Source organism: Notothenia rossii (assembly GCF_949606895.1).
Source record: "Notothenia rossii genome assembly, chromosome: 4".
NCBI lineage: Eukaryota > Metazoa > Chordata > Actinopteri > Perciformes > Nototheniidae > Notothenia > Notothenia rossii.
The window spans coordinates 73306588-73325532 of NC_136902.1; the positions used below are offsets into that span (position 1 = coordinate 73306588).

At 40.8% G+C, this 18945-nt stretch overlaps 1 protein-coding gene and 1 long non-coding RNA gene across 5 annotated transcripts in view; one reads left to right on the forward strand and one right to left on the reverse strand.

The window, feature by feature from the left end:
• LOC307037966 overlaps window positions 1-18945 on the forward strand; it is a 74667-nt gene that overhangs the window by 52956 nt on the left and 2766 nt on the right. The window contains exon 3 of the long non-coding RNA XR_013807841.1: window positions 17973-18063. This is a non-coding gene — a long non-coding RNA (uncharacterized lncRNA). The remainder of the gene's footprint in view (window positions 1-17972; window positions 18064-18945) is intronic.
• Window positions 3431-18912, reverse strand: hic1 (hypermethylated in cancer 1). Of its 4 annotated transcripts, none has more exons than XM_079679216.1 (2): window positions 18687-18912; window positions 3431-12590 (listed from the first exon to the last, which is right to left on the reverse strand). In XM_079679216.1, exon 2 carries the CDS (start codon window positions 12571-12573, stop codon window positions 10390-10392), a length of 2184 nt encoding a protein of 727 aa, XP_079535342.1. In that variant the 5' UTR covers window positions 12574-12590; window positions 18687-18912; the 3' UTR covers window positions 3431-10389. The 4 variants fall into 4 exon arrangements, with proteins under 4 accessions (XP_079535342.1, XP_079535339.1, XP_079535340.1 ...); XM_079679213.1 differs by having other exon boundaries at window positions 3431-12606; XM_079679214.1 differs by lacking the exon at window positions 18687-18912 and adding an exon at window positions 16932-17113.

Sequence of the window (18945 nt, forward strand, 5' to 3'; positions counted from 1 at the left end):
ACATCGACCCCAGTAGGTGAATGAGGTTGAGGGCAAAGTCATAACTCTGACACATTTCTTAACCACATGAATACTTGGCCGTCCAGCTCAGCTGCATTATATCTCCACGTTTTTCAACTTGTCATAAGCAGAACTAGCCATAACACCCGAGTACCACCAGGGATTAAGGTTGGGAAACAATTTCACAGAAAGTGGGAGAGGGAGAGAATACCATATGTGGGTGAGAAACATGTTCTCATACAGGCTGTTTTTCTTTTGTTTCAGCTGCACAGCCACACCTTAAATGAGGACAGGGAGCAAGGGAGTGCACTGGATAGAGTAGGAGAGGTAGAAATTCACTGAAGAATTGGGCATAATGTGCTCTGGGCAGTCCCTGACCCAGCTGTTTTCCATTCAGTGGGAGTCAAGCAGTGACTATTAGCTGGGGTGGGAGAGACGGACACAAAGAGAATTGGAAAATAAGAGAAGACGGTAAAACATGGAGTCACACACATCATGTTGAAGTTGAAGAACATTGCCATTTAATTGGACTGGTGTGTTGTTTTCTTCCTATCAATGTTCTACTCTTTCTCTCATAAACTAAAGCAAACTTGGTGTAGTGCAGTTTGGTTTAGATGTATTGTTATGCTTTTATTGATAACCTAGATTTGTTTAACCTATGTATAGTTTACATTTTGCAGGATACAACGACTTCCTCTTTGTGGTCCTCTTGCCTATGGCACCGTCTCATCTTAAATAATATACCATTTTACATGAAGCACATTACCTATAGACTCTTAATACTGTTTTGCTCTCACATTAGTTTATTTAAAAACGATGCCCATTAAAAAACTGCCGTGTCGTATTTGCAAGTTTATTTTATAGGAAAAATCAGCTGAGATATCTTTGTCTGAATTGACTGAGGTGTGACTGGCGGAGGATGTGTCTTAATGTGAGCTCAGAAAACACAAGCTATCAGTTTGAAATGTAAGTTGAGAGAGGAAAAATCCAGATATCAGAGAAACAGGAAATGAAGACTCCTCGTTTCAGTTTTATGCTGAATGAGTCCAACTCTGAATGATCATGAAACGGTGACTGGAACGTCTTTTTAAATGTTAATCGTTAGGGCTGTTCTAGTGAAGCTTGTGTGAATAATGATTTGTTTTTTTTCCTTTAGAGATAATTATTTTCTTTCTGTGATTAAAGGGAACCCATAAAAGTCCCCAAAAATAAAGAGCTTCATTATGCTGACATTTCATTTCAATGACATTGAGTCAATTGTTATTACAGTCACTGTTTCACACACAGAAACAGATATGAGCACACGCTAATCTGTTTTCCTTACTGCTGAGAGCAGTGACACTGCAGGGTGTTTTTTGTGTGCAGACATCAGAGTCCCTCAGAGTTTGAATGACTCTGCAGTTAACACCTTTGCCCTTCTCATGTCCCATTTACTCCCCATCTGAAGCACTGGGTTACACAAATACACAGCCCACTGGAAACCCAATGATTACCCACTTCATCTACGTATGTTTTATTATTCCTACTCATGGATTACATCCTGAAAAGTTTATTGCTCCATCCCTGGGCAAACACAGCATCATCATGCAAACCTCACACGAGAAGTCGACATTTCTTTCTGGTACCTGGCCTATGTGACCCTCTTGACATTACCAGTCCAAACCAGGGCACTGTGTGCCCGACACCAGACACCTCAGACCTTTGCCATTTAATGTGATGCGTCCCAGAGGGTGCAGGGTGTAGTTGGGCCCACTGCCAAAAAGTATCCTGGTCTCTCAGTGTGAGCAGTGGGCACTGAGGGTCCAGACCAATGGCCCTGGATTGAAGATATTAACTGATAGGTGTAGGTTTTTTTTAACTATTTCTTATTTTGGCATAATTTATGTTTGTGTATGCCAATGCAGAGGGCTCTGACAAAAATGGATGTCTTCATTAGTTCAACAAGGCATTAATAATGTCGCAACATGACGTCACAGCGTGAAGCTGCGGCGCCGGCTTCAAGATCAGCGAACTGCCCTGAGTACAATCAACCAAACAGAACAAGCTTGTGGGCTGCAGAATTATATGGTATTGCAGCGAGTTGCACTTTGACGCTGCCTGCTTTCTAATCATCATGATAAAGATAATATAGTTACCGCTGTGATTACCTCCCAGAGTAAAATCCTGTCTCGCACGGTATAAACAGCTGTGCAGCATTTTGGCATTGGATTAGCTTTTCAACATATTGCTCATACTGGACTACCTGGATCGTATTTCATGTCACACCAGTACCTGAAGCAACACGCCCCGACAAACGCAAAGCAATTATTTGGACCGAGCAACCAAATAAAGTGGTTTAGACAATCCGTCTTAACATTGGGCTAGTCAACAACCTAACTCATTAACCTTTGTTTCCTTGATGTTTCTATGCATTCATTTATGTTAGCACAATGTTCTAACAGAGAAGATCATAAAAAACACACCTCGAAAGCTCTTGAAAAAATAGGTATGTGGGTTTTGAGTTTTCATTATAGACTATGATGGTAAAACTCTCCTTCAACTAAAAGAGAACTGAGCCTGCATTCCAGTATTGGGAAACAGGATGAAGAAGATGATGAATGTGATGCTGTTCCTTTTGTTTTCACCTGCTGTTCATACTGCATAAAGCGGATAATGTTTTTAACATTACACCTGGTGATTATGAGCTCTCAGGAAGCACATCTAGTTCATGAATGTTGATCATTTACAGCACCTGAGAGTAGAAATGCTAATTTGTTTTAATGTCAAGATGTAATTTGTGGGAAGTTGCTTGATTCATATCAAACATCTGGAAGGCACTGTGATTTCTTACGTGCTGGTGATAATAAGGTGATTTTCATACAGTGGAAAAGTGTGTGTGTGCGCGTGTGTGTGTGCGCGCGTGTGTGTGTGTGAGCTCCTGCTGACAGAGTAATGGATCTGTTCATTGTTGCATGTGGACTGTGTGTGATGTATGAGATTCATTTGAAATTCTCTGTCTTAAATGAGGCACTCATGTCTCCATGTGGGAGAATATAGACTTGAAGGCGAATGTATTATAGGAAAAAGAACAGTAGTTGCTCCTTTTTGCGGTTATCATTGCTGTGAAATGGTCTTGATCGTCGTCTTCTGTATCATATTTTTCCTATAATATGAAACCCATATCCTGCACAATAAATGTGTCTTAAATTAAAATGATTGATTGGATGGTTTAATATAAAATGCTTAAGGTGGAAGATTTGAGGAAATTGGGTAAGTATAGTTAATTAAATTCAGGTAAATATAAATCATATCTAGGAAATTGGTAAACGGAATGTTTTCCAACTGAATTATGATGACTATTTAAATTAATATTCATGCATAATTATTTCTATTTTAATTAGAAGTGAAAACACAGTACATTAATTGAAAAATGACACATTTCCTCATGTAATCCGTTATGCAATTTACTTTATTGCCAAGTTGATTTTGAGTATAGTAACAAACAAAACAAGCATGACATTTTTCACATTGGCTTTTAAAAAAATAAAAGCCTTATCGACATGATTTTATCAAGACACCATAATTAAATGAAATTATTATAAAAACCCACAATTGACATTTACACAAAAATTAACTATAAAACATTTTGACATGCAATAAATACATTCATTTCACTAAAGCAAAGTAAGATCAATATTGACAATGAAATGTAGAAAATGCAGAAATACTGTTTGGTTTTATGTATTGCTTTAAATTGTTTTTATGGTGTATTTAATCACACAAAATGAAACACTGAACATTATTGATGCTTTTTGGACGTGTGCTTTATGCCTGCTGAAATAAGATTCTGTTTTCCACTGAAAAATCTCATTTCCATTGTTCATTTGTGATGTATTTTCTATCCGCAGATACCACTGTCTGCGTGGCAGTCTGTTACTGCTGAACTTCCTAATCCCTGAACCACAACCAGTCGAGTACAACAACCCGAAACATAACAGTGATCTTCATTAGATCATAATCCATCATTTCAACACGTAACCTTTTTCCAAAACCAAAATAAAAGCGTATGTATCCTTGAGTGCACGTTTGTGTGTGTGTGTGTGTGTGTGTGTGTGTGTGTGTGTGTGTGTGTGTGTGTGTGTGTGTGTGTGTGTGTGTGTGTGTGTGTGTGTGTGTGTGTGAGGACCCTGAGGCTCTGTAACATTTTGGCACAGACTATAGTATGCGTTGGGTTGAAGCCGTCAGGGGAATCACCGTTTCTTTAATAATGACTTTTTATACTAGAAGCGACACTCTAAAAGGAGCAGGGAAACCTAATTAAATCTGACCTAATGTAGACCAGCAGCCTGCCATGCAGCTGTGTGTATGTGTGTGTGCATGCCAGATATACAATCAAATATTCCCCTTGACCAGTTCTTCTAAATACCTGTTTGTTTTGTCCTTTGTTTGTCTTTAAATTTAAACTTCTGGAGCAGAAGTTGTAAAAGAAAATATTTGAGCCAAAGTCCACTGAGTCTGTCTTTGCATGTGTTTAAGATAGACACAGACATGGAGGTCCAAGTCTAACAGATGGAAGAGGACACAGGCAGCCAGAAGCCCCTTCCCTATTCGTCTACAAAGAGCCTTCTGTGGGTCGTGTGCTGATTGGGTGATAATTGTTAGGTCTGGAAAAAGGATGACATGACATGCACATTAACATTTAAAACCCTTGACAATGGCCCGAAGCAATCAATAACGAAAAGGAAAAGAAAACTTAATTTCCTCACAAGACAATTTCCTTAAAGAGGGAAATGAAATAGAGTAAAAACAGAACAAAATGAGGGGGAAAAACGTTAGAAGAGCAACCAACTTTTCTTTGTTATTAACTCAAGGTTATTATGACTATCAAGCACAAGCTGTTTTCTCTCTGTTTCTGCTTCTTTTCTTCTCAACATCTCTCCCTTACTTGTTCTCTCCATCTCAGTGCATGACTTGGCTGGTGCAGCCGAAGCCCGGCTCAATTGTGCAATTTCATACATGTTTACTTTACTGGCATCTTTCTGAGCATATTTTCCCTGAACATTTCCCCTCACATTATTCTGCATTTCCTCTATGATGATATGCTGTCTTTAATCTCCCTTTTGTAAGCTGTTTCTTGGCTTGAGGTTCAGAATACAACAACGATGTCAGGCTCTTTTTATTTGGCCCATCATCTGCTGTATTTTAACACATGCCACAAAGTTCATTTTGGAAATTGATCAGGGCCTAAAGAAAAAGAGAGTAGCTCTTCATGTAAACATTTAGACAACTGTCTTCTTCAGCATGAAAAACAGCTGGAAGTAAGTGGATCATGGAAGAGGAAGGGGTCAGCGGTTTGTGTTGAGTGTAAGAAGAGCGAAGGGACAGGGAGAGGTGAGGAGGGGAGCAGTGCCTCGAGGTAACAAGGGCGGTGAACAAGTGTGGCCAAGCTCTGCACTGGAGGGAGGAAGAGGAGGAAAGCAAAGTGCCAGAAGAAAGGCAATTGTGGGACTTCTAGGGGATCACAAGAGTAATAAAAAATCACAATACAATGATTTTTCCAGAAAAGTGCAGTTTGGGGAAATAAATCTAAAGCAGCTGCTTGTAACAAAGACTCTTGAAAGTGTCAAAGCTCTCTCTTGCGCTACACCCTGCTCTACTGTGGGAAAGGCGTTCAGACATGTAAATGGACAGGTGCACTACGTGGACACACGCAGCTACGCACTTACACACACAGGCGTCAGTTATACACATAGCAAGTTATTGCGGAATAATCAATGCTTGTTATCCTGAAGGGACATGTTTTTGGTTTCAACATCAATATACAGCTTGATTATTGATATTATTTGGCTCTAGCTTACATTTATACATGAGTCCTCATAAAAAGAAATATGTACACTGGACAATAGTGGCATGTGTGAACTGTGCTCTGAAGATTAGCCATATATATAATGGCTTTCAATAAAAGGCAAAAGTGATCAGAAGCTTAGCTCTACAGTGCAACCCGTGGAAACTACAAAGATTGATGCTGAGTTTTGTTTTGAGCATCTGCGATGTCTGCTATGTGCCTCAGCCCTTTTGGCAGATATGATAAAATACAGTAAATGTCAAATGGCGGTATGATTGCAGATCAGGACTTTTCATCCTGTCTGACTCACATAGGTGACCTCGGCCCGCTTGCTGCTAGAAAGCTTAAAGGCACACTTTGCATTTAGCATTAAACCTTAAACTGTTTTTGGTCTTTACAGGACCACTAGAAATCATGCAGACATTATTTTACTGTTTTATTGTTAGTATCATAACATTTAAGGGGCTGGGATGGTTGCCTTAATATTACAATTAAATGATCAACCCACATGTCATAGTTGGTGGTTTGTCTTTACATGCATTCGTATTTGCATTCATTTATTTTTATTATATCAATTGACATAACAAATAAATTGTTTTGAATGCATAATTATATTACTTTCAAAACATCTTCATCTAATTTTAGTGGCAAAGAGCAGTTTTGATGTGTCATCTAAATAACATTAACAAAGGCGTATGGCATTAAAACCCAAGGGGTGAGTGGCTATATGAGTAAATTGAAACAAGACTTTTATAATTGCTGTAATTACTAATTGAATCAACCACAGAGCAATACAATTTCTTCTAGTTTTTTTTAAATCTGATTTACAACCCAGTTGTTTTGCCTTGCATTTTGCCTTAAATATTCCAGCCCCAATAAAAAATGTTATCGACATATATTGGAAAATATATTGTAAGGAATTTATGTGCACAGAATTATGCCAAACTATTTTATCCACGACATCCTCAAAGTGTAACAAAATGTCTGAATGGCTTCCTCGCTGCGCAGCCCTTAAAAGAACACAATGTTGTATCACCGTGATACTGAGCAGAGGTCTATTCCCAAAGAGCAGAAAGGGAAGGAAAAGAGAAGATACAGTCTTCTTGTTTTCTGAATGGAGAGTTTTAGAAGTACGAACAGGCTTTCATACTGAGACAATGGCTCGCGTCCACCCTGCTGCGCTCTCCCTGCTCCTCTCCCGCCCCATTCTCCGTCTCTCTATCTGCCTCTGAGCAGAAACACACGGCACATCCTCCTCAACACAACACGCCAGCCAAAAGTTCACTTCCTGCTCCTCAGCTTTTCTCCTTTACACCAACCCTATTCCCAGGACATGCATTAACAGACCTTCATACGCACCGATGGCATAGGGACATACAAACAGACAAGCAAATGCTTCCCCTTTCTATAGGAACATAGCCTCCACCTCTGTCTGTCGTACACGTAAATACAATTAAGCAAATTTCCTTGCCCGTCCTACAGAAATGTTCAGCCATTATCTCGCTCTTCCCTCCTGCACAGATTTGGAGTGACAGTGGAAACACATTGTGTTATTTTAATGGTGTAAGGCAGGGAGAAGGAGGAGACAGATTTCCATTTAAGCTAGTGAATGAGAAAGACTGAAGGGACTGAAATTCCCACGACAGACATCCGCCTCTTTCTAAATGTTTCACACGTTTGCACATGCTTGTGAAGCAAGTTCTGATTTTTAATAATGTTTCATTAAAGCTCTACATTCTGGTTTTATGTACAGAGCTAAACAAAATAGTCCCAAAACTTGAAGGATCATAGAAAACAAGCGGGCTTCCTGTTTGTTTTTGTAGATGTATAACCTCAGTCCCACTCATCATTGACTGTTCACTAACCTCTGGAGGAAAGGGGTCAAATAATGTGGCTAGTGTTCACTATAACTGTAAAATAACTGCTTGGAGGAATTACTGAGAATACATCTCTATTTGATACTTTTCAAAACACTTATCACATATACTTGTGTGTGTGGTTGAAAACAAAGACGAATACCACCTTGCTCTCTTAGATGTGGTTCAGAAAATCACAAAGTTAAACAAACTGCCAAACTGACTTTGCCTTATGTTATTACAATGGAATTGGTCAGATCGGCACAAGCCTCTTTGAGGAAACACAATAGAAAATGTATACCGCATAGTAAAAATAAAAACAAAGAATTGTTAATAATATCACATGTTATCTCCCGATCATAAAACTGTAACAAGAAATGTATAAACACAGAAATAACCACAGGTTTAACACAGGACAACTGCCCTGTTAATAAGGGAAAAAAGGTTGTTCATTTGTGTGCGTGTGCGTGTGTGTGTGTGTGTGTGTGTGTGTGTGTGTGTGTGTGTGTGTGTGTGTGTGTGTGTGTGTGTGTGTGTGTGTGTGTGTGTGTGTGTGTGTGTGTGTGTGTGTGTGTGTGTGTGTGTGTGTGTGTGTGTGTGTGTGTGTGTGTGTGTGTGTGTGTGTGTGTGTGTGTGCGCGTGTGCGTGTGCGTGTGTGTGTGTGTGTGTTTGAAGGTTTAGAAAAGCTTTGCGTCCCCATGCTGGGTTCAGTCCTGAGGTAAGCACCAGTTTCACATGCGCTGCTTTTAGCTCAAATCAAATAAAGAAAAGTAAGTGACAGAAAACAACATTTTGATATTCTACAGAGAAGAAGCCCTTAAATTATAATTACATTTAAAAAAAAATAAAAAATAAAAAGGTCAGGCAAATTGTCTCTGTTTTCTTTTAGCCTTTAAAATTCACCACGTCAATCACAGTGTATTTATGGCTTTAGTCTTCACATTCACCCACTGAGGTTGGCATTGGCACTATAGTGGTCAGACATGTCTAATCTAAATCAAGGAGTAGTACAAATGGAAAAAGAAAATGCCAGAATGTTCTTTGGAATAAACATATTTTTTTATAAATGTGCCGGCAACCCACAGCCTTTAAGTGCTTTTTGTTTTCAAGACAGAGTTATCGCTGGTCAGCCAATACTGAAATATGTATAAAAAAAGACCAGCGTGGAGGAGGCGAGGCCTTTAGACATTAGCTGGGCTTAAATATGATGTTGATGAGTGGATCACAGGGGCAAGATTGCAGGCATGAAATGGGACATCATGCTGGCAAGCAGTGGGAATTGTCCAGGAGAAAGTGAGATTTCAAGGGGATTACTGAGGCACAGCAGCTGGGCTGTGCTGTTCACCCGCTGGCTTCCAGGGAAGACCCACAAACCCCTTCTTATGTTCGTATCACAGACAGATTAGCAGCTCGCTGTGTGAGTGTGGAAGAGGCGTGTGGTGAGCGTATCAGAACACTTTTAAGGCACAGGGCTGAGTGCAGCACTCACTTTGGCCTGTCAACAGTAGCTGGGCTCCCGGCCTCAGACTACAGAGAGTGGAGCAGCAATGCGACATGTGACTTGTGTCGCTACGCAGTTTTTCATCAGGCTGCTGTGAATGGAATAATTGATTTTGACAGTTAATGACAGATTTCAGTGCCGTTAATTTTGACCTGGTCCCTGCTTCTCTGCTTTGCTGCATCCATAATTGTAAATGTCAGAGGCAACACCCATGCTTAGTCTACACCATGAGATGCAGCTACACTCTTCACAGGCACTTATGTGTCAGCAGTTGGGTATGTGCAATCATGTCCGAGTTATGAGATCACAGGGCTGAGCTTACTGCATCTCAACAACAACTGAAAGCCAAGGGATGTGAGGCAAAATACAAAGGAAGTTTTAGCTGTAGGCCGCTGAGTGTAAGGCTGATTAAGCTACCATCACTGTCACATAGTATGAGTCTTAATCCACAAAGATATGTGGGAGAGCGGGTTACACTAAAAAAGTGGAGAAAATAAAACTGATGAGACTTTACTAAAATGCTGAGGCAACTGCTCTTATCGTTCAGTCATTTCCTCGTGACTTTAGGGGCAGGAACATGATTTGGATAAGCTGGAAAGTGAAATACATAAATTGTCCAGTCGCCCCAAAAACAGAAGAAGAAAAAAAAACATATATGCTCCCATTACTTTAAAGTCCACATGAGTTGGCTTATTCATTTGGCAAAAGTTCTGCTCAGGTCTCGACCAAAACACTGAATCTTGTCCTTATGTGCTTTTTCCTTTTTTTGTACACAGGTGATACTAAATATTACACAGGTTTAGGGTCATATTGCAACACTTCCTTGCAAAAGTTTCTGTTTGGATTTCATCATGATACAAAAATAAATAAAACAATTTCATTTTGGTTTTCAAATTGTCACTTTGGCTCAATGACTGAAATGTTTGTTTGCATACACTGTACATAAATACTGTACTTCTTTGAATAAGTGTCTCTTGGTCACGGAATAGCACAGAGCTCCCTTATGAAGGAGGATTTTAAGATACATTAGATGCATAGAAAGGCACTTACAGTCTACACTTTTTGGTGTGCATGAGCAGACCAATTCCTCTCGGCCTGAGTCTGAGGTGCAGAGGAGATATGGAGTTGAGGTGAAAGGCTTTAGAATACTGCAATTGTGTGTGCACACAGACCTATTGGTGACTGCTGTTTATACAGGTCATGTGCTTTTAGCTGGGTGAGTAACGGTCAATGATGCGGCCATCAGAGAGGGGAGGGAGGAGGGGTTGGCCCATGACATCCATCTTGTCGAGGGGGATACCGAGGTGCTCTGCGGCCAGTTTGGACAGCGGGTAGAGGCTCTCCATGACCTTTGCATCAGCTACCAGTTGCTGCTGGGCTTGGATTAGGAGCTCATTGGCCTTCTCCTGCTTCAGGCCCAAATGCTCTGCTGCATATTTACTCAGTGGATAGATGCCCTCAGCAAAGTCCAGCTTCAGTTTCCCATCTGTGGTCAGGCCCCCTGCACTCCCCCCGCTGCTGTGCATCTTGCTGTGGCTGATGAGGTTGCGCTGCTGAGCAAACTTTCCTCCGCACACCTGACATGCGTAGGGCTTTTCCCCTGAGTGGATGCGCATGTGCTCAGTGAGGCGATACTGGCGGGTGAAGCGCATGCCACAGGAGTCACAGGCAAAAGGTTTAAGGCCCAGGTGGCTACGCATGTGGCGCGTCATGGTGCCGCGCTGCGTAAACTTCTTCCCGCAGATGCTGCAGGGGTAAGGCCGGGTCAGCCAGTGGGTCTTTTCGTGCTGCCGCAAAGTGGCTGGATCTTTGTAGGACTTCTCACAGGAGGAACAGCGGTAGGGTCGCATCATTTCCCCGATCCCCCCTGAACTCAGCGCTTGGCTGGATTTGGACTCCAGGTGGGAGAGACTGTTGCTGCTGTTCAGGCCCCCGTAACCGTTTGTATTACTGCTCATGTTTTTGGGGCCGTTATTGCCGTTTCCCATCTCCCCACCTGAGTTGCAGTACTGCTCTTCTTCCGTGTGTGTCTCCACGTGTGCATTGAGCTGCTCTGAGCTCGGGAAGCCTTTGTCACAGGGAATGCAGACGTACAGATTGTCCCCAAAGCTCTCTGGCTCATATGGCATGTGGAACCTCCCCATTGGTCCAGAAGGCGATGGGCGGCCTTCACTACTGCCCGTCTCCTCTGTGCCTGACCCGCTCTTATCGTCGGCTCCTTCACTCTCCTCCCCGGCCTTGTGATGGTTATGATGCCGGTCTCCATTTTCGCCCCCTTCCTCTTCATCCTCATCCTCATCTTCATCTTCTGCTGTGTATGAAAGTGGCTCATGTTTCACCCAGCGGTAGATGTTGCCCATATCTCTGCCTGCTTCTCCGCCTTCTGTTGGGGTATCAGGGCTGGGGGGGCATGGGTAGCGATCCCGGCCCTGGTGGCGATGCAGGTGGGGGAGGTGGGGGCCCAGAGCCTGGTTGATATGGGGGAATGGTGGAGGAGTAAGAGAGCTTGCCTGGTCAGTTGAATCCATTTTTTCTGAGGGGAAAGTCCTTCCGTTTGTCCCCTGCATGGGACTGGTGCGACCGCTCAGGTTCCCGTCTCGCTCCTCATCATTGTGAGAATTTGCCAAATGGGATTGAGAGGGTGTGTGCTGAGACTGGGAGTTGGGGCTTTTCTTGGAGAGATCAAGGCCGTGGTTTGGGGAGCAGTTCCTTCCAGGGTGGGCTGAGCGCCCCAGCTGGGCAGGCAGAGCTGACTGCAGGGACGGGAACACCTGAGAGCCTTGGATGGAGGTTGGAGCATACAGCTCCCCAGCATGAATGGCTATCCGATGGGGAACTAGCTCTTCTGGTGGTGATGGCCGCGTTGCATGGATATTCAAAATTCCTCCTGGAGGGCAGGACTGAATGACAGGAGTGGAAATCCTATACCTGCCACCACTCCCTAAACCCATACTGTTGGGGCCCATCTTTGGGTAAGGCAGAAATGCAGGCCCAGGCCGGGGAGGGTACTTGCCATTTCTTTTCAGCTTCTTTTTGCACAAAGCCACCAGGTCAAGCAGCTGGAGGTAGCTGGCTGCTGCCAACACAGCACCTAGATTGGGTTCAGTAGGAGAAGTGGGGTCTCCCTCACTAAGGCGGCCTGTGTAGATGTAGTCCAGAATGACCCTGAAGACCCCTGGACTCACCATCTCGTGGTCGAGGTTGATCAGATTGTCATGGACCACCAAAGATTTCAAGTAGAGGCTGCTGGCAGCCAGAATGTTCTTGTGAGCTCTGAAGAGGGCGTTCTGCACAACAATGATAACATCGCACAGGAAGCCTTTGGTTCGTTGGCTGTTGAGCTGCAGGAGGAGATCCCTAGCATGACTTGGAACATCCATGGCATCCAGCATCGTCTTCAGTCCGCCACCTGCAACAACAGATATCTGTAAAACATCATGCGGCAGTCAGCATTTCCAAACACAACAACTTTTTTATGTAATTTTTTGATTAATTTGAATGATTATTGTTGCACTTTAGAAAATGTAATCTTTGGAAATTATTATTTACACATCAAATAACATAATTACACATAAAAAATATTTGAGAGGTTTGAGTGCCAAAGGTTTGGATTGACATAAAAAAACTAAAGTCATCAAGTCGATTATAGGAGAAAAATGTTCTTTTGCATACACATACATTTATGAGGATTAAAATAGAGGAATTCATTTATAACCTTTATTTTAAAAACACATCACTTAATTAAATTGCATCTTTATGCACATTTATATTAATAATTTACAGTTTGCATAGTGATGTATAATTCATTAATTCCATATGTTGGAACTTGTGTGCAGAACTCATACAAGGGAAGTGCATACGAAGGCAACTTAGTAGAAGTGAACTTTTGCAAAAGGTGAACTGCTGCAATGGTTTTCTCATTATCAGAAATTCAAGAATATGCATTCACTTCCTCTGCAGCGAGCAAAAAGAAAGAAAGAACAAAATTGAGAGAACACCAGATAAATATTTTGTACTGTAACTAGCTGGCTTGCTGAAAGTTTTCCAAAAGTGGTGCGCAGAGTTTTAAACAAAACAAGGGATGAATGTTTCACAAGTATGATGAACAGCAGGTATAAAAACCTGTAGGGAACAGACACATCCAAAAAAAGATTGGTCTCTCGCTCCCCTTTCTGCCCAGTCATATAAGGAACACCGAGTGCATGGTATGTGAATCAACTTTACTTGGTTCAAAATGTTACATTGAGATGGCCTCTAGGAGTCTAATGCATACACACACATATGCACACACCCAATCCACTCTAATGTCAACACTAATTGTTCCATCGAGTCTAAAATAAACTACATCAGCTGAATGCATGAGACACCGCACCGTGTATTGTTCAATCAGTGGCATCTGAGGATAGTTTACTTATGACATTACACGTCTCAAACTGTCCCTAAGGGTTTAGTCTCACTGATGGGAAACAAGCGACTAAATAAATATCATGTCATCCGTCTGATCATGGTCTTCCTGTCATCAGCTCATTCTCTTCTTGTTTATTTCATTCTGTGTACACGCTAAATACAGAATAGGGAAGTAGGTATTTAAATTAAATAAACCTTGACGCATGATTTAGTAACTGATTCTGGAGAATACTGAACAAAAAAGAGGTAGCTTCTCTTGCATTGCCCTTCTGATAAAACTGTACGCGTCTTAAACCCAAGGTCACTTCTTAGTACAATTCCCCTCTCTTTTCTTAAATTCATGTTAAGCGTTAGTCCTATAACATAAAAAAAAAAAGTTATCCTTGATAAACCAGTTATTAAAATGAAAGAAAAAAATAGGAATATATTTTTTCTTAAATCTAAACATCTAAATCCATGACTTGAAAAGAGTTTGTTATCTATTATTTTGTTAAAGAACAATAAAAGGCTATTAATAAAAGGCGAGTAAGACAGGTTTAGGTAGGTTTACGCTCCATCATGTTCCCAGTTGTCATCTAAAGTGTTTCCACTTCTGGTTTCTGTCTGGCTTTGATTACTCAACGGTCATATTTTACTATAAATTTCAGCGTCGGTCAGATCAAACATGTTTACAAGTGAGGGTGATATGAGGAATAGGCCAAGTACTTTCAAGAGCGTGCTGAACTTTTGCAGTCGCCATTGCACTAAGGGATGTTTAGCTTACTGTTGCTGGTTATTCTGCGTGGTGACATGTTGTGTACTAACACACACACAATCAGTGTACACTCGTCTCTATGCGGTCTACAGCGCTGTATCATGTGACACAGATCTATTGCATCATAAAGCACATCAGAAAAATTAGGCCTTCTTACACATGTTTCTATTAAAGAGTATAAGACATTTAAATACACATTTCATATATCCACATTTTTTAAAAAACCTTTTTATGACACAGGGAAGGTCTCATGCACCGAGCAACATGTCTGTGCGCCTGCAATGTGCATATAAAAAAATATTTTCGCTAATGTCTTGCGGTGACAACAGTCAGGGTTTCTGTGGGTTTCCCATCAAGACAATAAGAGTCTCTTTTCTGTCATTATATGATCAGAGTCTTTTGAGAAGATAAAATGTGCTTTTTTACATTTCTGAGCTCACTGTTTGATCTAGCTTACTGACAGAAAAGTGAAAGATCAGAGTAACACATGTTGTATAAAACTCTTGATCTTTAGGGCAAGAGTAAGCTCACAGCATCCTGTTCGGAAGCCATCTGATTGCAATGATATAAGTCAGAAAAGTGTCTCAGGACAAGCCTGCTACATGCAATGTTAAAATCATAAACTACAGGTTGTTTGTTAAACAGGCTAAACTGAATCATTTTTCTTGGTTGCACATTACTTGAATCCTTATGAGCTGTTTCCATATGATAATGACCCATGTTAAGGAAACTTACATTATGGGGATGTCATTTATGACGATGAGGTTATTCAGTTATTTTTGCATTAGATTCATATTTATTGTACCTGTGTTTTGTCTGTTATGTCACTTTTGGGGTTTTGAGTGAACGAGACTAAACTTCCTATACCTCTACATGCAGCTTCAGTGCATAAACACTCCAGACATCTGCTTAAAACATTGTTTTGACACTTTATTGTCTTTCAATATAATTGCTGACTGCATGCTCATCGCCTTATATTACAACCCTGCATTAATCCTATTCATATACCGTTCACATTCATTTTATGAAGAAACACAGCAATACAAGATCAGTTTAATTTTTTTTTAAAGATGTTAACTGTCTTATCTACTTTAATTAATTAAATTAGTCATTCACAAGAGGCAAACATGCAGGCAAATTGAAGGAGTTCAAAGTTAGACAAACAGCATGATGGGCAAATAAATTGAGTATTAGTCAGGTTAGCAAATATCACGGATAATTAATGCAAATTTTAGACAAATCTAAAAAATAAAAATAAAATTATAAAAACAGTCGGAAGCATGACAGTGTCCTATCCCTGATCGGAACTTAGTCGTTTTTTTAAGCAACAGGTCACGTATAATCATATTAATGACATTTAGGTAGGGAATTAACGGGATACATTGCACGTTTTTTGGATTGACAATCATTTGATGACGTGCAGGTTTTACATCAGATAATTCCATTTTAATTAACTTGTTTTGAATTTATAATTGTTAAAAGTACATTATATTTACGGTAGCCTATAGGTTATGCACGTGTTTTCGCCTGTGGAGAAGATTCCATTGCCTCACATCTGAGTACTTACGTCCCGTTTTGCAAGCAAAGCATTAATTTGTCTGCTGACTGTGTGTCGCAGAGAGGACGCGTCTTCTAATCTGTTTTACTCTTTAGTCTACACATATTGTACACAGTAAACAGAATCACGAGTGAGTCCATCTCTCTGAGCTGCAGCGCCTCATTCTTCAAACCTCCACTGTATCTGCGAGTCTTAAATCACCTCAGAAACAGACCTGTTTTCAGCTCATTGTATTTCAAGGTGCATCAGACAGCTGCTGTCAACATCCCTGAGCAGCTTCTCTCTAATACGCGTATTAACATCTCGGCTTTTACAAAAGAAACCAGAAAACAAAAGTGTTTACAGCATATCATTTGTTGCGTGTTTCGCCTGATCTCAGTGGTAACATTATTACACAGTGATTGGCCTGTTTTAATTTCGACATTGATGCATAATTATGATTTCACTGTTGCTTCCTTTTTAAATGTATTATTGGGATAACCGAATAAGCTGAAGTTCCCTTTAAACGCTCGTCGATGTTCCCTTTAACTTTTGCATTCAAGCTGAGTTCAAAACTAAAAAGTATTTCATTTGTTTAAAAAAAAAAAAAATCAGTTTTTATTTCAATGACACAGACTTCTGTTAGTTTGTAGGCTAATCGAAAGTTTTTGCATAATGTTTTCAGATTTCTGAGACACGATAGTGATCTATGTGACTTATCCGGAAAGATTTTACACATTTACTGACTTTTAAAAAAAATTATATGGATACTTTATCATTTCAAGAAAGAATTGCTCGTTTCCCAACCGGCTCAAATAAAATGAAAGTAAAAAAGGAGTAGCATGGCCTTGCTTGACGTTATCACAATTATTAACCATGCACTGAAATAAAAAGCAGATACTGCATTGTTTAAAATACTCGTATTGTACAACGTTTAAATAAGAAACACATTTCTTCGCATGCGGTCCACAGTTTTATGAATACAATCCTAAATGTCCTATAGCCCCTTTCTTGTTTGGGTGCCTGCGTGTGTGCATCGTATCTGTTCTTACCTGCATGCCCGATGTCTTCTGCCATCCGATCTAAGTCTCCCTTAATGATCATCTCAGCAGTCTCTAGGAGTCATATCTGACGTTTCAGCTTTGGACTGCCAGCCTCCAAAAAACCATGCCAGTTTTCCGAGCGCGTCTGCCAGCTCTTTTTTTATGATTATTAATTGATATGAATTTCTTGTCGCTCCTTAGGTCCGTCCTCCCACCCACTTTCCTCCCTCTCCCTCTTTCTGTGTGTCTCTGCTGCCCCTCCTCTCCCCTCTTTCTCATCCCCTCCTATAAAAATACGTGCTTATACCAGCATCAGTTTCCTCCTTTTTTTGCTAGTAATTTCCTTAGCTATTTTTGAGACGGAGCAATAACGCGCACCGGGATGATAATGGAGCCTCTATGCGCCTTAAGTGTTTTAGCGCCCCGTGTGATGTCAGTCTATAATAAAACTTAAAGGTAAATTCGAGGGCAGGAACTTTAAGTGACCCCGACGTGAACTTCTCAACACATCGTCTTAAAGAGACAGGCAGCCATTTCGATCTTGCATTTATGATCAGTCAGCGCACTCCAACTTTGGAAATACGTTTACGCTATGATTGTACTGATTACACCAAGATGTATTAAATGTTTTCATGTCAAAGACAGTCTTTTATTTTATCTGACGCCAACCAAATTCAGTTCGTGTTTGCTTTTTTGGCTGTAATTTGTGAAGGAGGGGGTTACAGTGTAAGCAGGCATTCTTTAATTGTACACCTTTTACTTAGGCCTACTTGGTTAAATCAATAAAGTTATTCAATCAAGTTGTCTCCCTCCCTGAAGACCTCCCTTGAGAAGATAAGGAGCTTTTAAATAGCCCCCCTGGCTTCACTAAAAGAGCACAATTATTTAAAAGGGGGTTTGATAAACCACTTGAACATTTTAAAGCACACACACTCTCTCCCTGTCTCCCCCCCCTCTCTCTCTCTCTCTCTCTCTCTCTCTCTCTCTCTCTCTCTCTCTCTCTCTCTCTCTCTCTCTCTCTCTCTTTCTCTCTCTCTCTCTCTCTCTCAGGTAAACCATAGAGGGTAAAACACCTGCTATGACAGGACTGGACATGCTTATTGCAGTGGACAACATAACTGACAGTTTCTTTGAAAAACAGGTAAATCAACCCAAACACTTGCAACACGAGGCCATTAGGGCTTATTTTCATATTTAAATAACGTGCCTTTCCACCTAAAACATTTCAAGTGTTTAGCTTTTCCCAAAAATGAATAGATGTCGAAATATTCTGATTGATAATAAAAACGCAGCTGTTTTCCAAATGATTCCCAATGTTCTTTACAAGTATTTTCAATGTTCTGAAGTTAAGCCATATGTCATCGTGTGCAGTGTCAAAATAAAATATTAAAATATTGTATATCAAATGTATAGGTAGCTACAATATTTTTTTTAATATATGTACTTTACGACACATATAAGGCTAAAAGTTATCTTCAAATGACTTCGAGCACCTTTGATGGTTTAATGTGCATATGTCAAGATTAAGAACTGAAAAATACTAATTTCTATTGAAGCCGAAGTGATTGTAAGATGATCTTTAGGCCGGACGTGCCCATGATCCAGATGCTCAAGCTGTGTCTGTATACTGAAGGCTACATGAGGACCATCAAATCGAAACGAAAAGACATTTAGTCAAATCAACCATGGATAAACTCATATTAGTGCACTTAAAATCAGCTCAATGAAACAGTGTCACACGTCTGCATGAATGCCGTGTCTTACCTCGGACTCATGTCTGGTGCTCTGGCCGTGTGTCTGCTCTCCTTTTCGGCATTCCCTCATTAGGACCAACGAAGCTTTCTTTCAGTTCCGGCTCTCTCTCAAAAACTTTCTTCCGCGTTATTTTTTAGCCTTGTGTCTCCCGGTTTTCCACTTATTTAACACTCTTCCCTTCACTGAGTATCTGACGTGTTAACAACACTATCTGACACTTCTCACTGTGTTGTGGTCCGCTCGGACCAAACCTGCCGGTGGAGAGTCC

Coding starts and splice junctions, on each gene's coding strand:
- hic1 (XM_079679213.1), bottom strand. CDS start 18,746: ATGAGGGAATGCCGAAAAGGAGAGCAGACACACGGCCAGAGCACCAGA. Junction 12,607..18,686: donor GCACCAGACATGAGTCCGAG/GTAAGACACGGC, acceptor GATGTTTTACAG/ATATCTGTTGTTGCAGGTGG.